Genomic DNA, 22,872 nt, shown 5'->3' on the forward strand with positions numbered 1-22,872 from the left:
GCGCTGCAAGCGGTCAGGTCATTAGGGTTGCTGACAGGAACCAGGCCTGACCACGGAGATGGGAGGTGTCTGCGCAGGCATCTCCCTCCTGGGCACAGTCCCTTGAAAATGCAGCAAGGAGCTCACCACTGCCACCAAAGCCACCAGCACCTCCACCAAAAGGGAAAAAGAAATAAATAGAACAGATCTCCTCCAGCAAGGGACTTCTAGGACAGAAAGAAAGCGACCTTCAAAATACTAGCAGTTTTTCGTACGAGAGTAAGAAACATAAATTGAAACTCCTTCACAGATAGACTAACACACATCACCCCTTGAATCTTGCCTCATCTGATTCACACACACAGACACACACTGACGTCAACTTTCGAAAATAATAACAGCAAGGGGGAAAGTTACATCAATTGTGACAGCTGTCTAAAAACCAACTTTCTTCCAAGAGGGGAAGAAAGGTCGGCAGAGTAGCAAAATGAAAAGATAATTCCAAATGAACAATGTCAAAAAACCTTTAACGAACTAACCTTTTCTCTCTCTTTTCTCTCTCTGTGCAAGAAAAATGCTGTCACCAGGAAATGTGTTATGTACCCAGCATCATGCTGGGTGCTGCTATCAGGAAAACTACTATCGAGTTTGGATGCTACAGACCCCTGAAACAGCTACAGTGTTCAGTGCCTAACTATGTTACAAACCACAAATGAAGAGGGCCTTGCAGAAGAGCCAGGTGCAGAGCGGAGGACAGGACCCCCCTGACAGGAGTAAGAGAAGGAGCCAGAGCTTGGGAAAGGCAAGAATGATTGGGCTCATGCACCCACATCCACTTAAAGATGAAATACTCAAATTTTGCCTATCTACGACCATAAACTACACGGGGTATGGCCCAACCACCCGTGTCGCGAGAGATGAAAACACTTCTATGTCACATAAGTGCATCTGGATCTGCAGTGTTTCCAGTCACCTTTTGCAAAGTGAAACAAATGTCCAAGGGCCACAACAGCATAAGCCCAGTAGCTGACACAACTAAACACTAAAACTGCCTGGAGGGATATCAGGGTGATAGGAAATCCTGACTATCAGAGAGAGAGAGGACTGCTTTCCACCTGGGTAAAAGAGGAGGGCAAGGGTACTGCTAGTACCCTTTGCTGAGACTGTGTTTATCGCTACCGAGAACCAACTACTCCCGAGTTAGAAGTAAACCATGAACAATCACTGAACCTGCACATTGACAATTGCACCCAATTCTCAGAGTTGTCGGCTATACACACAGGCGAGACACGTACAGATGCATGCACATGTCTGAACAGCTAGGACCTTGACTGACTTGGCGACTGAGTGTGAATGCAGCCCTACTCTAGCTCTAATGAGCTTGGTGATTCCTCCCACAGTTCCCCAACACCAACTCCTTCTCCTTCAGACAACTTAGTGTATTCACTACCACCAAACAGAACCACCTTTCTCCCCTCCGCTCCTCTGCTCACACCACTGTATCTACCTGGAATGTTCTCCACCTAGACCAATCTTACCCATCCTTTGCAACTCACCTGAACTTCTCTATGTTGTGTTTCCCAGCCAACCTAGAGCACCTCTCCCTCTTCTGATCTCCAGAACAATTCATTTGTACAATTTCTTGGCCGAGAATCACCTTACCTCTATAAAGCTTAACTCTTCTATTGTTTTCTTAACTTTTTATTTTAATCAACAGAAAAATTTCCACTTTTCTCCCTGTCTTCATTGACATGCCACCTCTTTGAGGGGTAAGGATACATCTTACAGTTTTGGGGAACCTCCCACCTTACCTCCTAAAGTACTTTGCACAATGTGGAACCAAACTGCAAAGTCAAGTTAGGCTCACTTTAAATTTTTTTTTCATGCTTATTTATTTTTGAGAGAGAAAGAAAGACAAGGCATGAGTGGGGGAGGGGCTGAGAGAGTGGGAGACAGAGGATCTGAAGCAGGCTCCAGGCTCTGAGCTAGTCAGCACAGAGCCCGATGCCGGGCTTGAACCCACTGACTGCGAGATCATGACCTGAGCCCAAGTCCTATGATTAACCGACTGAACCATCCAGGCACCCCAAGTTAGGCTCACTTTCATAATGTTCCTTAAGATTCCAGCCCCATGCTTCCTTTGCAACCAATGATATGCAAAAGCGGAAAAGAATGTAAGCGCTGAAAAATTGTGAACATCCTCATTGTTTTACAAATTAGGAAACTCAGACACACAGACTGGCTCAAGGTCAGTTTGTAGTTGGCAGGTATAGAACTCAGATCTGTGCCCCTGTTCCATACTCTGGGAAGCCTGGCCAGAAGCAGAGGAAAACCCTATGGGGTCTGCAATTCCAAAGATCAAAAAACATTTTTTAAATTCTTAAATTAAAGTTTGTTAATTGGGGCGCCTGGGTGGCGCAGTCGGTTAAGCGTCCGACTTCAGCCAGGTCACGATCTCGCGGTCCTGGAGTTTGAGCCCCGCGTCAGGCTCTGGGCTGATGGCTCAGAGCCTGGAGCCTGTTTCCGATTCTGTGTCTCCCTCTCTCTCTCTCTGCCCCTCCCCCGTTCATGCTCTGTCTCTCTCTGTCCCAAAAATAAATAAACGTTGAAAAAAAAAATTTTAAGTTTGTTAATTAATACTAAGAAGCAGGGTTAGTTAAGCACTCAAACCTAGATCATGACTTTTACCTTATAAGCTTTTGGAGTGATATTTAGCTATAAACCTTACAAGAAATGAGGCTAGAACTTCCAGGAAACACCTCCTCCTTCCCCCCCAAAAAAGACTCAGTTATTTTCAAAACTCCATTTATTGTAATGTCTAACAAAATAAAATCAAAACTACTTAAAAAAATTTTTTTTTAATGTTTATCTTTTTGAGAGAAAGCTGGGGAGGGGCAGAGAGAGAGAGAGAGAGAGAGAGAGAGAGAGAGAGACGGGGAGAGAGAGAATCCCAAGCAGGCTCAGTGCTGTCGGCGGCCACAGCCCCACCCGGGGCTCCCGCGCAGAAACCACGAGATCATGACCTGAGCCGAAACGAAGAGTCCGAAGCTTAACTGACTTAGCCACCCAGGCGCCCTTCAAAACTACTTTAAAGTTCTGTTTACATTTTACTGTATCAAGAGTGAAATAATCACACGTCGAAGGGTTTTTAAAATAAATTAGTCTTGGAAGCCCATTTTGGGCGTTGAGTCGTGACTACATTCTCAAGGATGTCGGTAACACAAGGGCTCCATCCATAACTGCTTGAAAAAAACTGAAACCATGAATGCCTTGTCAAATTCAGACAGTTTATCTTGGCACTGGCCAGCAGAGCAGTCTCTTCGATGTCTGGAAACGTGTCTAATTACGTTTAGGAGAGTAACTAAAAAATAGCCAGTGTCCCGGGATAGCTCAGGGACCGCTCCACAGCATCCTGAATGACAGGATGGAACCGCGCCAGAAAAAAAGAAACGAACCAAGTGTAAAACCAGGATGAGACCCGAGTCTCTCTCCACAACAACCCTCCAGTCTCCCCAGGGCCTTCGTGGCCGCCACAACTCTCCCTGAAGTTCCTATTTTCCTTTACCTTTGTTTCCATTAGGTCACCCGGCCCGCCCACACCACTCACCTGGGGCCGCGCGCTGGCCGCCCGCACACCACTCGCACCCCTCCCCCCACCCCCCCGCGTCCGGACAGCGCCCCGGACACCCGTCTCCCGAGGGCGCAGCCCCGGGGCTCGACACGCCCCTTACACTCCGAGGCGGCCACACCCCGGGCGTCCTCTCTCGGGAACACGCGACCACCGAGCTCCGCGGGCCCCCAGACACCCCCATCCGGCCGCACTCCATCCCTCGAGCTCGGCGCGCCCCTGACACCCCCAGTCCCGCCGCACCGCAAGGGCGCCCCCTCTCGGGAGAGCGCAGGCTCACGCCCGGGCGCACGGCCGCTCCGCCCTCACCTGAGCCGGAGGTTGGCCATGAACTCGGGCATGGAGACGGTGTCCATCAGCACGAAGTCCGCCTTGCCGAACTCCAGGCTCTCCTGCTCCGCCATGGCGCCGGCGCACGGGCTCAGGTGGGCGCGGACGGGCTCAGGTGGGCGCGCTCGGGTCGCGGGGGGCCGGCGGGGGGGCGCGCGGCGAGCTCGGGCGGGGTCGGGGCGGGGCCGCGGCGCCGGGCGCGGGGCTGCGGGGGAGGGGGCGCCGCGCACCGCTCGGCGGGTCCGGGCCGGACGGAGGCCGCCCCGCTGCTCCTCGGCGCGCTCTCGGCCGGCACGGCGCACCCGGCAGTTTCCGCTTCTCCCGCGGCGGCTGCCCGGAGCCGTGGGGGACGGGACACCGAAACGGAGACGGCGGCGGCTGGTCCCGCCTCTGGCCTTGGTCTAGCCCCGGCCCCGCCCCGCCCCGGCCAGGCCTCTCCAGCTCCGCCCCGCCCCGCCCCGCCCCGCCGGCCGAGCAGCCCGCCCCCGCCGCGGCGCAGGCCGCCGCCTCCTCACCTGGGCGGCGCGCACGCGCGCGGCGGGCGGCGCGGGCGCGCGCCGGGCCCGGGCTGGGCGGCGGGGCGGCAGCGCCCCCTGGGGACGGGCGCTGGAATCTCGCGGGGCGGGGGGAGGGTGGGCGGTGCCGAGGAGGACCGACGTAGGAAAGTGGGTGGAATCAGGTTTCCAGAATTGCCTGCTCCGCGGTACTTGATGGCTGCCCACTGAGTTCCAGAAGCAGCTCATGGAGATATTGCGAAGATAATTCTTTATGATTGGTTCTATCACCTTGCCGCGAAGCCCCCCTCCTCCTCCTGTGCTCGCGTCCTCTCCATCCCCGAAATGATGGTTCGCCCACGGACTGAGAGAGAGTAATAATAGCTAACATCTGGAGGACACTTAAAATGCCCAGAGCTTTTCTAAGCGCCTTGGAGAATTCACGTAACTTGCCACATCGCTAGGAAGTGAGGAAGCCACAGTTACATCCAGGTTGCTCGAGTTACGAGCCACATGGCAGAATGCTTCCCTTCTTCAGTGTTCCGTGATCCATCTTTCTGTTCACTGACCTGAGCATGCCATCCAACATTACCTTATATTATTAATAAGTCTTTAATATATGAATGCATCATCTCCCTAGGATTATTGCAGGCCTCTTGAGCATGGGGCCATGCCCTAAATTTCTTCATATACCCGTTGGCAACCAGCAAGTAGCTATTGTGCTGCCTTGCTTATGTCGATATGAAATCCGCACTGGTTTAATAGAGTGGAATGAGCTCTCTGTCCCAAAAATAAATTACCGTTGAAAAAAAAAATTTAAAAAAAAAAAGAAAAAAAAATAGAGTGGAATGAGTTGTAAGTGGTCTCCAATTTATAGATACATTGGTTGAGCTTGGAAAATTCTTTTGGAACTTAGACTACATTTTCCCGATGAAGATATATTATACATGACTTTCTAAGGCAGCTGCACCTCTTCAGACTTGTGTTTCCCTTAAGACCATCTTCTAGGAAATCTGCTAGGAAATCTAGAGGCTCCCAAGGACCTGGCTGGGCTCCAACTCCATGGCTGAATTTGAGATGAGTAAACCAGACGGAAGGACCCCGCTCAGGGCTTGCTTCCGCTGCCAACAACCGACTCTAGCCAAGAGAGAGGGGAAGGCAGCTCGATCACCTCAGGAGGGCGCCACCTCTGCCATCAGGAAGCCATCCCAGGGGCACCTGGGTGGGTCAGTTGGTTGAGTGTGGGACTCTTGATTTGGGCTCAGGTCATGATCTCATAGTTCGTGAGATGGAGCCCTAGTCCAGCTCCAAGCTGACATCGAGGAGTCTGCTTGGGATTCTCTCCCTCTCCCTCTCCATCTGCCCCTCCCCATGTGCTCTCTCTCTCTCTCCCAAAATAAATAAACTTAAAAAAGAAAGAAAGAAAGCCACCCCAACCCCTGGCTCAGGCAGAGCTCAGTTGCAGCCTACCATTAGCAGCTCTCCCTCTTCAGAAGGCACCTCTCTGGCTCTCAGTGTCCTCATTTGGGGAATAAGGCCTCTGGGCTAGACACTTTCCAGGGTAGGGCTGTCCTTTGCTTGGATCATTATGTGGGTCAGTCAGTGGCTAAGCAGGTAACTGCATAATATGGTACATTCCTAAAATGTTTGTATTGGTGAGGCCATAGGAGTGAGGAATGGGACAAAATTTAAGATTTAAAAATTTTTGGGGCACCTGGGTGGCTCAGTCGGTTAAGCGTCCGACTTCAGCTCAGGTCACGATCTCTCGGTCTGTGAGTTCGAGCCCCGCATCGGGCTCTGGGCTGATGGCTCAGAGCCTGGAGCCTGCTTCCGATTCTGTGTCTCCCTCTCTCTCTGTCCCTCCCCCATTCATGCTCTGTCTCTCTCTGTCTCAAAAATAAATAAACGTTGAAAAAAAAATTAAAAAAAAAAAAGATTTAAAAATTTTTAAATTTAGTAACTTAAATTTTGTGAAATTTCGAGCAACCAAGGGAGCATACTCAGTGACCCATTGGAAATGGATGTGTGTGTATTCCCTGAGCCCTGGGGTTGTTAGGGCAAAAGTAATCCTACAGTGGGTAGGATCTACAATGGGATGTAGCTGTAGTTTTCAAATGAACAGAGCAAAGGAACTCTTGTGTGTGTGTGTTTTTTTTAATCAGTATCTTGGACAGGAGCCCAACATATAACACGTGTACAGAACATATGCAAAATGTATTTTATAAATTTATAAGCCCAAATTAATATAAAATCAGGCATTGAGACCAGTAAGGCTCTTTTGCTGAACCCATGTCTGTCCATTGGGGGTCCCTATCATCTTAAATCAGCTTTGGGATTCCGATTTACTTTTGAACGCTGTTTTGGTTGTACAATATCAAGAAAATCCTGATTTACATGGGGAAGCAGTAATTTGTTACTATTAGAGTGTTACATTCAGCCTTTTTAAAGGCCAGTGCACAGCTACAAATTTATTAATCAATGACACATTTACAAAATGTTTCAATATATACAGAGACAGCCAGAGAAACGAAACACTGAAATATGCATTTGAAGAAGACAATATAGAACAGGTTTGCTCATTATTAATCTCCTTTGTGATAACGTTTAGATATAAACACATTTGGATATGTATGTTTGTGTTACAGCTTAAAATATACTAAAAGCCAGGGGGAACCTGGGTGGCTCAGTGGGGTAAGTGTCTGACTCTAGATTTCTGCTTGGGTCATGATCTCATGGTTGGTGAGTTCGATCTCTGCATCAGGCTCTGCACTTACAGTGCGGAGCTTGCTTGGGATTGGCTCTCTTCCTCTCTGCCCCTTCCCTACTCCTGCTGTCTCTCTCTCTCTCTCTCTCTCTCTCTCTCTCTCTCTCTCTCTGTGTCTCTCAAGATAAATAAATAAAATAACCTTTACAAAAAAGGTGGGGAGCACTTGGGAGCCACAGTAGGTTGAGTATCTGGCTTCAGCTCAGGCCATCATCTTGCAGTTCATAAGTTGAAGCCCCACATCAGGCTCTGTGCTGTTAGCATTCAGCCTGCTTCAAATCCTCTGTCTCCCTCACTCTCTGCCCCTCCCCCACTCTCTCTCTCTCTCTCTCAAAAGTAATAAACATTAAAAAATATTAAAAAATAAAAAAATAAATTAAAAATATACTAAAAGCCAAAATAAAAGTTAAAATCACCAATAATGAGACACACTGACATGATGAGTGATATCATCTCCTTGGAAAGACATAATAATATCACTTACCTGCTAAAAATGTATCCACTACATCTAATTATGAAGAAACACCAAATAAACCCACATTAAGGAGCATCCTACAAAAAACCAACCTGTACTCTTGAAAAATATCAATGGCTTGGAAGACAAAAAAAAAGGCTGAGGGGCTGGTCCAGGTTAAAAGGCCCTAAAAAGACACCACAGCTAAAGGCAGTTTGTGACCTGGACTTTGACCAGAACAATGTAAAGGACAATATTGAGACAATCTGTGAAATTTGAATACAGACTATAAGTTAAATAGTAGCACAGCATTACTATTGGTTTTCCTGAATTTGATCATTATATTGTGGTTCTGTAAGAGAATGTCCTTATTCTCAGGAGATGGGTCCTAAGTATTTAGGGGTAAAGAGTATGATGTCTCAAATTGTTTGGCAAAGAATAATAATACATGTGGATATGTGTGTGTGTGTGTGTATATATATATATATATATATATATATATATATATATATATATATATATACAGAGAGAGAGAGGGAGAGATAAATGGATAAAGCAAATGTAACAAAACATTAATAATTGGTGAATATAAAGAATGTGTGGGAGGGGGTGCCTGGGTGGCTCAGTGGGTTAAGCATCCGACTTCAGCTCAGGTCATGATCTTGTGGTTTGTGAGTTCAAGCCCCGTGTCAGGCTCTGTGCTGACAGAGCCTGGAGCCTGCTTTGGATTCTGTGTGTGTCTCTCTCTCTGCCCCTCCCCTGCTCACGTTCTCTCTCTCTCTCTCTCTCTCTCTCTCTCTCTCAAAAATAAATAAACATTAAAAATTTTTTTAATTTAAGAATGTGTGGGAACTTTTTTGCACTCTTCCTCCAATTTTTCTGTAAGGTTGAAATTATTTCAAAATAATAAAGTTAAAAAATCAAATAACAGTCTAAAAGTGTCCTAACATAAAAACGTTTATTCTTTAGAAATCCTATAATACTTAGAAATGAAAGTCACATCAGAAATTTGCACATCAGATGTTCCATGACTGAAGAAGCCACACACACTTTGAAAACTCTGGTGAGGAGTGTCTGTAAGGTCTGGTTGCCACAGATATGCTAGGAGATTATAGATACCAAACAGACCATTTGAAACCCCAAAAATAATTTAAATAATTTATCTTTTCAATATATTTATAATTTAAATAATTGAATATGTAAATATCATCAAATATGCCCCAAGGAGGGTGCCACCTGTTCTCTGCCTGAAATTCCCTTCCCTATTGTCTCACCCCTCACCCCTATGGCCTAGCTAACCTCTGCTCAGCCCCAACATCACTTCCTCCAGGAAGGCTTCCCTGATTTCCTAAGTGAGGGTTGGCTGTCCCTCCTCGATACCCCCACAGCACTCTGGAAATGTCACTCCCATTCAACACTGAATACACTTGAGCCTCTTGTCCATCTCTCACCAGAGAGAGAGCCATGAGGTCTGGGGCCATGTCTGTTCTGTTCTTGGATGTAACTCTGGCACCTGGTAGCACAGTGCCTCAGATGTGAAAGCTCTTAATACACACTTGCTTGATAAATGAATAGGGAATGGTCTGTGAATCTATGGGTTGTGCAATGTGAGGTTGTCAACACCCCTCCCCACCGCTTGGTAGACTTTCTGCATTAAGATCAGTCTTTGTGCAGCGTTTATCTTATTCTCATCTCCTGCCCCTAGAAGCAGGTTTCAGGGCTGTGTTCACTTCTGTCCTGAGGCCAAGCCTGTGCACCGTATGTTCACATTAAACAAAAGCTATTGTTCCCCAAACTCCTCTGCAGTTGACCTGCTACTGGCTTATCCTTGAAAATCAACTCTGAATTTTCCAAAGCAAATATTTGCTCCCGTTCTCTCCCAGAATGCTTCTGGGCTGCCCCACCTCCCTGCCCTCCCTTCACCAGGTGCCCTGCATTCAGGAAGAGAGCTCACCCCAGCAGGAGTCCTGCAAGACAGAAGCAAGAAGGCCAGGAAAAACAACATATTCAAAGGCTCTTGTATACATTTATTTTATAAGCCCAAATCATCCTAGAGCAGAAGTAGAAAGGAAACTTTATGTTGCAAAATAACTTGATAATGCACTCGCATCCATATTAGAAATTACGTGGAACTCTCTGCCTGAGGTATTATCCAAAAGATGCTTCCTCCTCTTTCATGCCGAAGACTGGATTTGAACTATGAATGGTACATCAAAGGCAGCGTGTATGCTCTCTGTGGTTACTGAAGCCTAAGTTTTTTTAAAGTAAAAGCAGACCCAACAGTTGCCTCCCTGGTATCCCTGGTGGCTTGCCCACCTATGGACCTCCCTGCTCCACTCCCCCACCCTTCTATAGACATCTCACAGAACAAAGGAAAGGGATATGTCATCGCTGAGCTCACTGTCATGCACCACCCTGAAAGCCCAGAAAGTGACTTAAGAAGTTCATTTTCTCACCTATAGCTATTAAAGACAGAGGTCAGCTGGCCAATTGCTAAGGACCTGGCTCTGGGTTCTAGGGATTTCTTCTTTCTTTTTTAATTTTTATTTAATTTGTTTTTTAAATTCACACCCAAGTTAGTTAGCATATAGTGCAACAATGATTTCAGGAGTAGATTCCTTAATGCTAACCCTTCCCCATTTAGCCCATCCCCCCTCCCACACCCCCTCTAGTAACCCTCAGTTTGTTCTCCATATTTAAGAGTCTCTTATGTTTTGTCTCCCTCCCCGTTTTTATATTGTTTTTGCTTCCCCCCTTGTGTTCATCTGTTTTGTATCTTAAAGTCCTCATATGAGTGAAGTCATATGATATTTGTCTTTCTCTGACTGACTAATTTCGCTTAGCATAATACCTTCTAGTTCTATCCACATAGTTGCAAATGGCAAGATTTCATTCTTTTTGATTGCTGAGTAATACTCCATTGTATATATATGCGCCATGTCTTTATCCATCCATCCATCAATGGACATTTGGGCTCTTTCCATACTTTGGCTATTGTTGATAGTGCTGCTATAAACATTGGGGTGCATTGGGTTCTAGGGATTTCCATGCCTACTGTCCCTGTGGATCTAAAGCTGTGCTTACCTGTGATAGTGTTGAGTTGGGAACAAGGATCTTTCCTTAACTCTTTGGAAGGGCTGATACTGCAGACAAAGCTCCTTTTAACATAGTCAACCTGTGGGGCGCCTGGGTGGCTCAGTCGGTTAAGCGTCCGACTTCGGCTCAGGTCACGATCTCACGGTCCGTGAGTTCGAGCCCCGCGTTGGGCTCTGGGCTGATGGCCCAGAGCCTGGAGCCTGCTTCCAATTCTGTGTCTCCCTCTCTCTCTGCCCCTCCCCCGTTCATGCTCTGTCTCTCTCTCTCTGTCTCAAAAATAAATAAACGTTAAAAAAAAATTAAAAAAAAATAACATAGTCAACCTGAGCAGGGAGGAAGTTGGGGTATATCAGCTGAAGAGAGGAAGGAGAGAAGAACCCACTGTCCTTTGATGAAAACATGTGGACTTTCTCTCCCAAGACAAGTATATTAAGCACACACAAAAACCAGTTTATGCATGGACCCCTCTGTCCCTCTGCCCAAAATAACCTGTCTATGGATCCCAGGTTAAGAAGCCCAAGCTAAGGGAAGGGTCATACCACAGGTCCTAATCTTTGGGGAATGGAGAAGAATTCAAGAAACCATCATTGTCAGTATCCTGTGAGTCATCAGATGGGGACTGTCCCATAGCACATTCCCAAGCGTGGGCAGAGAAGCCACATGTTTATGGCCACAGGAAAGATAGCGTCAATGGTAGAGGAGGAAGCCTGGGACAGCCTCCAGAAACTCTTCCTGTCTGTGAAAACATAGTTTCTGACTATAAACATCTCCCTGGAATGTATCCTCTTTACTAATTACAGAAGTGCTTATCACACTGAGTTGAAGTTGGCTATCCAGGCCTCGTCCCTAAAGTCTCCAGGACAGAGGCCATGCTCTACTCACCCTTTTATCTCCAGCCCTCAAGCTGTGCCTGATGCCCTGTACATATTTTTTGAATCGCGTAGATGAATTAATTAGTGAGCTTATTTATTAGGAAAATGGGTGTGTGGGGGTGTAGTATTCTATTTCAAGGAGCCTGTGGCATTTCTCCAAGCCCCAAGCCAGAAAATCACTAACTTTCAATCTAGCCTGGCCATTGGAAGTGGTTCTAGAACTAGAACATTTGGGGGTGTGATAGAAACCCACCAGAGGGAAAGCAACAAGGCACGACCACAATCAGTTGATGGATTGATAATGTCTTAAGGCAGGATGTATCAAACCTTAAAGTGTGTACGAATCACTTGGGATGTTGTTAGAAATGCAGGGTTTCAGGTCCCACCTCCAGCCTACTGAATCGAAATCTGCATTTTGACAAGATTCCCAAGGGCTGCTGCTGTTGGTTTGCAGATGATACTTTTTTTTTTTCCTTTAAGCAATCTTTACACCCAGCCTGGGGCTCAAACTCACAATCAAGAGTCACACGCTCTACCAACTGAGCCAGCCAGATACCCTACAGACCATACTTTGAATAGCAAGATTTGAAGGAGTCTCAATGGTTGTATAATCAAACATATACTCCCTAGGGAAACTGAGTCCCAGGAAGAGCCCCTGCCTTTGACTAGATCAGAGCAAGGTGCTGGTAGAGCTAGGACCAGAACTCAAAGCTTCTGCTTTGAGTAGTGGGTAGTCTCCACTGCCCAATGTGGCAGTGAGCATTTGTGAGACAACATGCTGGGAGAGGAAGATAGAGAAGTCAGGGAGGGCAGCACCCTGGATCTTCTCCAGGTAACCCCAGTCCCTTCCTATTCCTATTTTTAATTGGGGGGGGGGGGGTGGCCTTCTTTTCTCCATATTTTTTTTTCTCCTCTAAAAGCTTGGTGTAGATGGGAATGCAAGCTGGTGCATTCCCACCATCTCTGGAAAACAGTATGGCGGTTCGTCAAAAAATTAAAAATAGAACAACCCTATGACCCAGCAATGGCACTACTAGGTATTTATCCAAGGGATACAGGTGTGCTGTTTCAAAGGGGCACATGCACCCCCATGTTTATAGCAGCACTATCAACAATAGCCAAAGTATGGAAAGAGCCCAAATGTCCATCCACAGATGAATGGATAAAGAAGATGTGATATATATACAATGGAGTATTACTCGGCAATCAAAAAGAATGAAATCTTGCCATTTGCAACTACGTGGATGGAACTGGAGGGTATTATGCTGGGTGAAATTAGTCAGAGAAAGACAAATATCATATGACTTCACTCATATGAGGACTTTAAGACAGAATAGATGAACACAAGGGAAGGGAAGCAAAAATAATGTAAAAACGGGGAGGGAGACAAAACATAAGAGACTCTTAAATATGGAGAACAAACAGAGGGTTACTGAAGGGGTTGTGGGAGGGGGGATGGGCTAAATGGGTAAGGGGCATTAAGGAATCTACTCCTGAAATTGTTGTTGCACTATATGCTAACTAACTTGGGTATAAATTTAAAACATATATTAAAAATAAACAAACAGAAAACTGGAAATTCAAAATACAAAAAATAAAAAATAAATAAAAAAATAAAAGCTTGGTGTAGAGGTTAAATAAGATATTGCTGGGGCTGGGAAAAATTTGGATTCTTTTCTTACCTCCACCTGACAAAGTAGCAACTATTCGGTACTAATATCATCCACCATTAATATTCGATTAGTATCTATAGTGCTGACACTCCAGGAACAGTGTGACATCATTCCCAAGGTGACATCTTCTAATCTGTCCCCCAAACTCCCTCTCCTCCTGCCGTTCACCCAGAGTTTCTCAACTGGTGAGCTTTGGTAGTATTCATTTCCTAGAATTAAGATCACGAAATAAGATGATGTTAAAATGCACAGTGTGAAAAATAAACAAAATACAATATAATGCACAGTGTGCCCCTCTGACTTTTTTGAATCAACAAGATTAATTCCTCGGACTATCCAGAGGTAGAAATGATATGAGCAGTGCTTCTCTCCAAATTCTAACAACCTGAACCCTAAAGAAATGATACAGGGGAAAAGTAGAAGCCACAAAACCAGGAGACCTCAGAAGCTACGTAGTCCAGTGTCCCACCCAATGTCTGAATCCCCTCTACTGTGTGCTGCAATGCCAGACTTACCTGAGCCACTTGACTCTTTCAGCCACCCCCATTCCACGTAGACGTCGCCGCACAAAAGCAGGCTCCAATACCATTTCACTCAGTCTTACTCCTGAGTCACTCCCCAGACACTCCATGCCCTGAATCCCAACTGTCCCATCTTCTTGTTACTCATTACCCCTATTTATGAGCTTGGTTTGTCCTTTGGATCTGATAGTCCACCAAGATAGGACCAGGTCGAAGTGAATTACAATCAAGGAGGAGAGCCAAGGTCATGGCCAGTTAAGGAAGCGCCTTCTATTTTTCTCAAGTCGATCTCCCTCTTAGAGTTTCTATCCGTAGAATTCTAACACAATTATCACTAAACTCTGTAAAGTCGGCCTTCTCAGTGTCTAAGGTCTGTGTCTGACTGTGCTTAGCCACGTCGCAGTCACTTTCTCCTAGTGTCCCCACCCTTTCCAAGTCTCTAATTAGCCCTTCTGTGCTGAGTAGGGTTCGGATCAGAGGAGCATTTTCCCCATACAGTTCTCAGGAGGCCTTAGGGATACAGTGGCACCCAAGCTTTAGATACTTGTACCGAGGCATCGATGGCGGCTGGGGATCTTCATTTCAGTAAGCAGCTCAGGAGATTTTGCCGCAGGTGGGCGGGAGGCCTAACTTGGGAGAAATAGTGATGGGAATTTTGGTGCCAGACACTCAGAGATCAGTTCCTAGCTTCGCAACTTACTGCCTGTGTGACCTTAAACAAATTAGTTTATCTTTATAAGCCTCGGTTTCCTCCTCTCTTCTATACTTCTGAGTATTAAGACCACAAGGTGAGATGTCTATATGGTGCTTTGTATAATTCAAGGCAGGTACTGAGCATTCAGTAAATACAAGTTAGCATTGCTGTTAGTGTAACTGCTTCTTTTATCTTCAGGATAGGGAACGTATTTATTTTTTAATGTTTGTTTATTTTTGCGGCAGAAAGAGTGTGAGCAGGGGAGGGGCAGAGAGAGGAGCCAAAGTGGGCTTTGCACTGACAGCAGTGAGCCCGATGCAGGGCTCGAACTCACCAACTGTGAGCTCATGACCTGAGCCGAAGTTGGATGCTCAACCGACTGAGCCCCCAGGCGCCCCCAGGATAGGGAATGTATTAGCAGGCAATTTATCACATATCCTTTTTAGCTGACTGAGATTTCTAAAAGATGCTGGTGAGTCTTCTGATCACCCTATGACTTCTCCCTATGTCAGCTTTGTGATTCCTCTCAGTAATTCGTCACCATTTCCATGCAGACCCATGGGCCTTGCACTTAGTAGGGGATCACAATTTGCTGAGTATTTTTTAATGAGTGAGTGCCATCTGGCCAGGGCTTCTTACTACACTCCCATGGCAACATCACCTCTGTTGTCACCCTTCTCCAGTGCTCTCCAGCATCTTCTGGATGTTACAGTGCTCGTTTGGTTCCCCATTGCCCCATCACTGAAGAGTGCCATCCCACAGATGACTTCTGCCAGTTTGTATTTACTTTGTTGCATTAAGATGCCCAGTGCATTTCATCATATATGCTCTATGCATATGTTGCATTTTTAACTAGACAGATAATGAGCAATGAAGCCAGTAAGAGGAGAGTAGGAGTTGAGGCAGTGGGTGGGATGTGCTTTGACAGCCAGGTCATAGACTGTCTTTTTCTTTTCACAGAAGTGTTCAGTATAGTTCTTTGTCACCAAAGAATTCATTCAGGGGAGTTGAGACTGCACCACGGATAGGCTACATTCCAAGTTCTCCATCAATGAATAAATACACACAGCAGCCATGCAGAGCACATGTATATAACGACAAGGAGAGTGGGGCTCTGGCGTTCGGGTTGGAAGGGCGGCAGAGCATGGGGTTAGGAGCAAAGGCTCAGGGAGGGGCCGGTCCTGCCATCGTGCACTGTGTGGGACCCCCGGACAAGTCACATGAGCCCTTCCAGACTCAGTTTCCTCTTCTGTAAAGTGACGGTAATACGAATACTGACCTCATATTGTTGCCCTGAGAACTAATTGCAATAAGGTACATTACACACTTTGTATGCGGTTGGGTACATAGGGCTCAATAAATGGGAGCTCCCAGTGCATCAGTCCCCACCAGTCCCCTGAGCTGGGGCTTCAGTGTGGCTCATAACTGGGAGAAGGAGGAGTTCTGTTCTGGTCCTTCTTTTGACACCCTGGTTCTCTGGCGTCCTCTTATCTGTTCCTTCGTGTGAGGCTGGGCATTTCCTTGTAGCTCAGCTGATAATGCTAATTGCGGGGAGTTCGCGACCTCTCCATCTAGGGTTTCTCAACCTTCAGTCTTGAAGGTACAGTGACTTCCTGGCTTCCCTATTCATGCTTTGTCACCTGAGTTCCTAATTGCTCTTGCACAGCCAGGTACCCCTCCCAGTGGAAATGCACACACACAAGGCACATCCGTGCAGAGCTGTTCCTCGAACCCCAACCCCTGATCTTGTGGGGTTGCTTCGGGAAGGTTTTACAGACCAATGAATCCTAAATCTGGCTGGTCATTAGATTCACCTGGGATGCTTTTATTTTTTTTAATGGTTATTTATTTATTTTGAGAGAGAGAGAGAGCAGGGGAGGGGCAGAGAGAGAAGGAGAGGAAGAATCCCAGGCAGGCCCTGCACGGTCAGCGCAGAGCCCAGCTCAGGGCTCCATCCCACAAACCAGGAGATCATGACCTGAGCCAAAACCAAGAGTCGGATGCTTAACCAACTGAGCCACCCAGGTGGCCCCAACTCACCTGGGACGCTTTAGCAAAAGATGCAGCTTCCAGGATCCCAGGCTCAGTCCTTTTGAATGGAAATCTTTGTGGCCAAGAACCACTATAATAAGAACACCTGGGGTCACACACGTAAAAGGAATCACTGCAGAGATCCGTGTTGCCTGGTAAATTAATGGCCATCAGGTCAAAGTGGTCACTCTCTCTTTTACATGGGAAGAACAGAGGAAAGGTTAACATTTTGAGTTTCCCACCTCAAGCTCTTTTCCAGAATGTACCATAAGCCTGCCTTATTAGACTCCGCACCTAGTATTTCTTAAGTGTTCTGAGTATTGTCTCCTGCAGGTGCAGTCACTAACCACTGATTTTATTAGGAGAGCGTGCCTTCCAGCTCCCCCTAGCAAACCCCTTTGAGGCGCTCACTTGCCTCCAGCCAGTGCTGTGACCTAGACATGTTAAGGATCAAGCCTTCCGCATGTACTGCATTTGCCTACACCACCTAAGATGCCCGAAGAAGAAGACTACACTGTATACTGCAGCCCAAGAGAAGTATGGGAGGGCCAGCTCAGCCTCTGGGAAGAAGAAGAGGAAGAAGAAGGAGGCCTATCTTGGTTACATGGGGAAAATCCTAAAGCAAGTGAGTTGGGGCTCTCCTGATGGAAGCTTAGAATGGCCGAGACCCGTGTCATGTGAGTGGCCCTGGGTATGTTCTTGACTTCAGCTTTTCTCACACAGGGGTCCTTCTTCACGCCCCAAGTTCCTGAAAAGTTGCGTGCAAACAGCTTCGATAAATTGGATCTGCAGATGGTGGCTATCTTTTCCCACTGGGCTCGCTGTCTGTTGGCAGTAACTCTGAACACCTGAGCTCTTCGTGTCTCTCTTGGATCTGTTGACAGGCAATCTAGAAATTGATTCTTAAATGCCCTCTTACAGAGAGAGGATTCACCACCTCGTCTGTTCTTCTTCTGTGAAGAGGCACTTACAACAGGTTTTCACTAAGTGGTGCTCTGTACTTCGAATGTACCTAGCATGGGTAGGCTTTCGTTCCTCCTTCTCGCCCACCCAACCTCACTTCGTAGCCTACAGTTGCAGAGAACAAAATCAGAGAAGGCTTCCCCTTTGGAAGAAGCTACGGGGAAGAGAAGAAGGTAATTCTGTGACAGATGTAAGAAGGGTTGATTTTGAATTTTCTCCATGACGATAGGGCAGGGCTGAGTGTTCACGGGTGATCGTTACAAAAGCCCCCTGTATTCCAGGGGTTTAATTTGGATTCTGTTGCTTATCCTAGGAGAATAAGGGGAAAATGGGATGAAGGAATGCTAGGAGAAGGAAAGAAATATGTGATATAGGGCCTGGTTTCTCAACCCCAGCACTTAACGTTTGGGGGCTGCTTCATTCTTTGTTGTGGGAGCTGTCTGGAGCATGGTGGGATTCTGGGCAGCATCCCTGGCCTCTACCCACTGGATGCCAGTAGCACCCGGTCTTCCAACCGAAAATGCCCAGAGACATTGCCCCCCACTGAGAACCTGCAGCTGGAGAACCTGCATTTTCTGGAAGGGCTCTCTGTGCGAGTTCTTGGACCGAGTAATCCTCTAATCATTAGTCTGTCCTTGGCCTGTCCTTCACTGCGTGGGTCTGGCAGGCCACTCTGCTTCTGCAAGTCTCCCAAGTGTCGGGTCTGTGCCTTGGGTCAGCCCCTCAGGGCATGCGAGGATAAAACATGTTGGTTGGATTAATGTATGGAGCGTCTCAGTAGAAGCCAGGTCTGCTGGGGAGCTCAGATGGAAACGATGTGGTCTGTATTGCAAAGGGGCTCACAAGTCCTGCAGGATGGGACCATGGAGGACATGGAGAAACCTTTCAAATACTGCTTCAAGCCTTTCCTTTTACAAAAAAAGAAACTGAGGCCCAATGTGAGAATATTACTTGCTTATATGACATCTCATGCCCATCCAGAGCTAGGATTAGAGTCCTGGGTGGGTGATCCTCAGGGCACCTGAGATCATTCTCCTGATGATTCCAGCTGCCCCTCTAACTTTAGACGAAGTCATGAATGACATAAAGTGGCGTGTGATGCAGGTTCTGAGAATATACAGAGCCCTGATCTTTAGTGGGAAGTTGTGGAACACAGATAAGCCAGAGGGGTTCTTGGGGAAGAATCCTAAAGGGTGGATAAGATTTGAAAGGTGGGGTTGGGGGTCAGCATGGTAGGTAGAGATGGGAGATCAACAGTGGTATGGAGACCAGAAAACGTAGGGACACATCCGAGGAAGAGCGAGTTTTCCCAGCGTGGCTGGAGATCATGTTGGCACAAGGAGGTAAGGCTGCAAATTGAGAAATGTTCAAACAAGATGCTTACTAATACGAAATACAGAGTGTGAACATCTACTCTAAACTTCTATCAGGGCGCCTGGGTGGCTCAGTCGGTGAAGTGTCCAACTCTTGGTTTTGGCTCAGGTCATGATCTCATGGTTCGTGGGTTTGAGCCCTGTGTCAGGTCCACAATGTCAGCACAGAGCCTACGTGGGATTCATGTCCCTCTCTCTCTCTCTGTCTTTACCTCTTTCTCTCTTGCTCTCAAAATAAATAAACTTTAAAAGAAAAACAACTCTCACTCTCAAACTTTAAAAAAAACCAAAATTATATTTTCCATCTTCTGAAGGTGTTGGATGTTAATTCCACTTCTGTTAGGAAAAATTAAGGCAAAAAACTTTTTTTCTTTTCTTTTTTTTTAAGAGAGTGTGAGGGGGGAAGAGAGAGAGAATCCTTTTTTTTTTTTTAGGTTTATTTCTTTATTTTGAGGGAGAGCATGTGAAAGTGGAGAAGGAGGCGGAGGGAGAGGGGGAGACAGAGAATCCCCAGCAGGCTTTGTACTGTCAGTGAGGAACCCAATGCGGGGCTGGAACTCATGAGTTGTGAGAACATGACCTGGGCTGAAGTCTGACACTTAACTGACTGAGCCACCCAGGTGTCCCAAGAGAGAGACTCTTTTTTTTTTAATTTTTATGTTTTTATTTTATTTTATTTTTGAGAGAGAGACTGAGTGCAAGCAGGGCAGAGGCAGAGATAGAGGGAGACAGAATCTGAAGCAGGCTCCAGGCTCTGAGCTGTTAGCGCAGAGCCCGACGCAGGGCCTCAATTCACGGACTGTGAGATCATGACCTGAGCCGAAGTCAGATTCCCCCCCCAAGAAAGCGACTCTTAAACAGGCTCCACGCTCAGTGCGGGACCTGATGCAGGGCTCGAACCCACCTGGGATGCTGAACTGAGCCACGGTCAACCAACAGAGCCACTCAGGTGCCCTTGAGGCACAAAAGTTTAAGTGACCAGAGTTAGTATGTATTCTACAGATAAAGGTGCTCTTTCTCACCAGCTACAAATTCCCCTTCCCCATCTTCCTCAGACAGTTGATAGATACAATGACCTAGTTTCTTTCCTCACACCCCTACCATCGTACCTGTGGTGATTCGTGTGGCCCCATGTATGCACGAATCCATGGAAGGCGTATGTGCTGGGTTAGACCATAAATTGCCAGCCTTGGGTGCGAAGCCTGCTCTGTCTTACCCTTGCGCCATTTCTGTCCCAGGCTCACCCAGACTTCGGTGGGTGCTCCTGGATCTCGGATGCACTGGGCTCTTTGGAGGACTGGCTGCTGGAACGGGTTAGCCTGGAGGTGGTTAGACTGTCCTTCAAAACCACAGAAAAGCCGTCACCAGCAGAGAGATCCCTGGAGCAGTTAAACAGAGATCCTCTTGGAAGAGCTTCTGTGTCAATGAAATGTTCTGAATGGCTCTGTTGTTGAGATGATTGCACTTGTCAAAAATAATCAGATATGTCAGAGGGCTGAGTCGGAAGACGAGGTATCAGATAAGGACCTGTTTGTTGCAACAGGAGTCTTGGTGCTACATAGGTGGTCTCTGGGTCCTGTGCTTTTAGCCTCTGACTTAATTTGTGGGGAAAAAAATAAAGGCATTTTGTCTTGTGTGTGTAATGCTTATTTTTTATGGCTTTAAAGTTTTTCTTAGGCATGCTTCTTCCCACTTGAACTTACCCATTGTCTTTTTGGAGGACACAGCTTAACCCATTATACCATGTACTCACCAACTCTCCCATCTTCAGCCCCAGGGTTAGAGACTGCTGTCCTGGAATGAATGCATGATTTTTTTTAAACCCCCTCTACTTAGATTTATAAGAACAACAACACCAAAAAAAAAAAAAAAAAAAAAAAGTAAAGAGAAAAAGGGTCTGTTTGTTCTTTGAGTATAAGACTCATTGCGTTGGTTATCTATGTAGCACTTAGCCTAATAGCATGTGTGTAGTGAGTGTCAAATGTATAAGCTGGTCCTAACTGTAGAAAAACAAAACAATTATAGTAGCATTATAAAAATATAATGATTTGGGAGCAGAAAGAATAAATGGGCTGATAAGCATGGGGAAGGATTCTGGGCTGAGGGAGCAGCCTGAGCAAAGGTCCTGAGGCAGGCAGGCAAGCTGAAGCTTATTAGAAAAAACCAAATGAAAGCCAGGGAAGCTGGGTTCTGGCAAGCAAGGGAGAAGTCTAGTGGGAGAGGAGGTTGGAGAAAAAGACCGGGGCCAAGTCATGCAGAGTTTGATTTTATTCCGAAGATGGTATGAAGCCACTGAAGGATTCTAACAGGGGAACTGACATCTTGTTTAGTTTTGTGGGTTTTGGGGTGTTTTGCCGTTGTTGAATTTTATCCTCCAGTAAAGTGTACAAATCTGAACACACCCCAAAGTTTTACATGTATATACCCAGATTAAGATACAGAACATTTCCATCACTGCTGCTGTGTCAAGAATGGATTGAAGAGTGTGCAAATGGGAAGGCTGGTCAGAGATATCTTGTCTGAGTGTAGTAGAGAGATGACTGTGGCCCACGTGAGTGTGGGTGGTTAGCAGAGAGGGGGAGAAGTGAAGGGATTTGAAATGAATCTGAGATAGAATTTGCTAATGGGATGGGGGAGGGGTGAGGAAAAAGTGAGGCTTCCTCGGTTTGGGGCTTGAGCCGTGTGGTGAACTGTGGTGCTGGCTGCAGAGACAAAGGCTGGAGGAAGGAGGACAGGTGTTTGGAGAGAGGCGACAGTTGAGAATATTCCATTCCGGACATGTTTTCAACACCAGTGAACACTGCAGATAGAGATGCCGAATGGATAGGACTGAACCAAAGATATAAGTTTGGGCATCGTCGGTATAAAAGGTGATGTACACGGATCAGAAGGAATGAATGTGATTACCTAGGAAACGGGATCAAAAGGAAAAGACAAGACTTTTCAAAACCGAGGTTAAAGAAATTCTAGTATTTAGAATCAGATGGTAGAGGACGGACACACCGAGGAGGAGAGATCTGAGACGTCAGGAGAGGGTGGTGCTATGGAGGCCAAGGGAAGAGAAAGTGGTCTGGTCCGCTGTGCACAATCCTGGGGACAGTGTGAAAGGGGACACGGAGGGGCACCTGGGTGGCTCAGTCGGTTAAGTGTCCAACTCTTGGTTTTGGCTCAGGTCATGATCTTGAGGTTTGTGAGACTGAGCCCCACATCAAACTCTGTGCTGACAGTGTGGAGCCTGCTTGGGATTCTCTCTCTCCCTTGCTCTCTGCCCCTTCCCCACTTTCTCTCTCTCTCAATCTCTCTCTCTCTCTCTCTCTCTCTCTCAAAATAAACTTAAAAAAAAAAAAGAATACACTTACAAAAAGAGACATGGACATCCAGGGCATTTGGCGACACGGAGATCATAGTGACCTTGAGAAGTCAACTCTCTGGAGCAAGACAGGGCATCAGGCAGATCTGAGCAGGCAGAAGAACGAATGGAGGTAGCCAGAAGAGACAGCTTTTTGGATGGCATTGAGACATAAGGAGAATTTTAGTGCTGAGAGGGAACAGAGACATGGGCGGGTAGACAGAGGCACTTGGTATGCAGACAGCGGTATTTAAGATGAGCTCAATCGTTTGCTGATGGGAATTCTGCAGGATGAGCTGAGATAGTAAGTCAGAAGAACATAGAAAAAGGCAAAGGGTCCAGGACCTTGAGAAGGAGGGGGTAGGATTCAGAGCAGAAGCAGAAGACGAAAGAATGAGTAAAAACACTGGTAAGTGTAGAGATTTCATGATCAAAGGGTGAAGAAGGCACCACATTTTTTCTTTCAGAAGGAAGCCAGTGAGTGGAAGAGGGCTGTGAGGGGGTTGATGAAATGAAGCTGTTGTCTGAGGGAGCAGGAGAGTGAGACCTGGGTCCTTGGGGACAGATGGCTCACCAGCAATGAGTGCCTGTGTTTGGCCTGTTATCACGAACCAATGGCAAAGCCCATCTTGCTGTGTGACCTTCTCCAGC

The 22,872-nt window shown here is 46.7% G+C and overlaps 2 protein-coding genes across 2 annotated transcripts in view; one reads left to right on the forward strand and one right to left on the reverse strand.

Moving 5' to 3' along the window:
* Nucleotides 1-4,110, reverse strand: part of MYO1D (myosin ID) — a 358,631-nt gene extending 354,521 nt beyond the window's left edge. The window contains exon 1 of the mRNA XM_047833109.1: nucleotides 3,917-4,110. Within this exon, the coding sequence (XP_047689065.1) occupies nucleotides 3,917-4,011 (95 nt within the window). The 5' untranslated portion in view covers nucleotides 4,012-4,110. The remainder of the gene's footprint in view (nucleotides 1-3,916) is intronic.
* Nucleotides 4,111-16,747: 12,637 nt separating this feature from the next.
* LOC125151718 (histone H2B) lies at nucleotides 16,748-20,472 on the forward strand. The gene is given in 3 exon segments (XM_053447896.1): nucleotides 16,748-17,161; nucleotides 20,111-20,213; nucleotides 20,216-20,472. Coding segments are annotated over 3 exon segments (360 nt in total). The 5' UTR covers nucleotides 16,748-16,999; the 3' UTR covers nucleotides 20,311-20,472.
* Nucleotides 20,473-22,872: the final 2,400 nt, after the last annotated feature.

This window comes from Prionailurus viverrinus, chromosome E1 (assembly GCF_022837055.1).
Source record: "Prionailurus viverrinus isolate Anna chromosome E1, UM_Priviv_1.0, whole genome shotgun sequence".
NCBI lineage: Eukaryota > Metazoa > Chordata > Mammalia > Carnivora > Felidae > Prionailurus > Prionailurus viverrinus.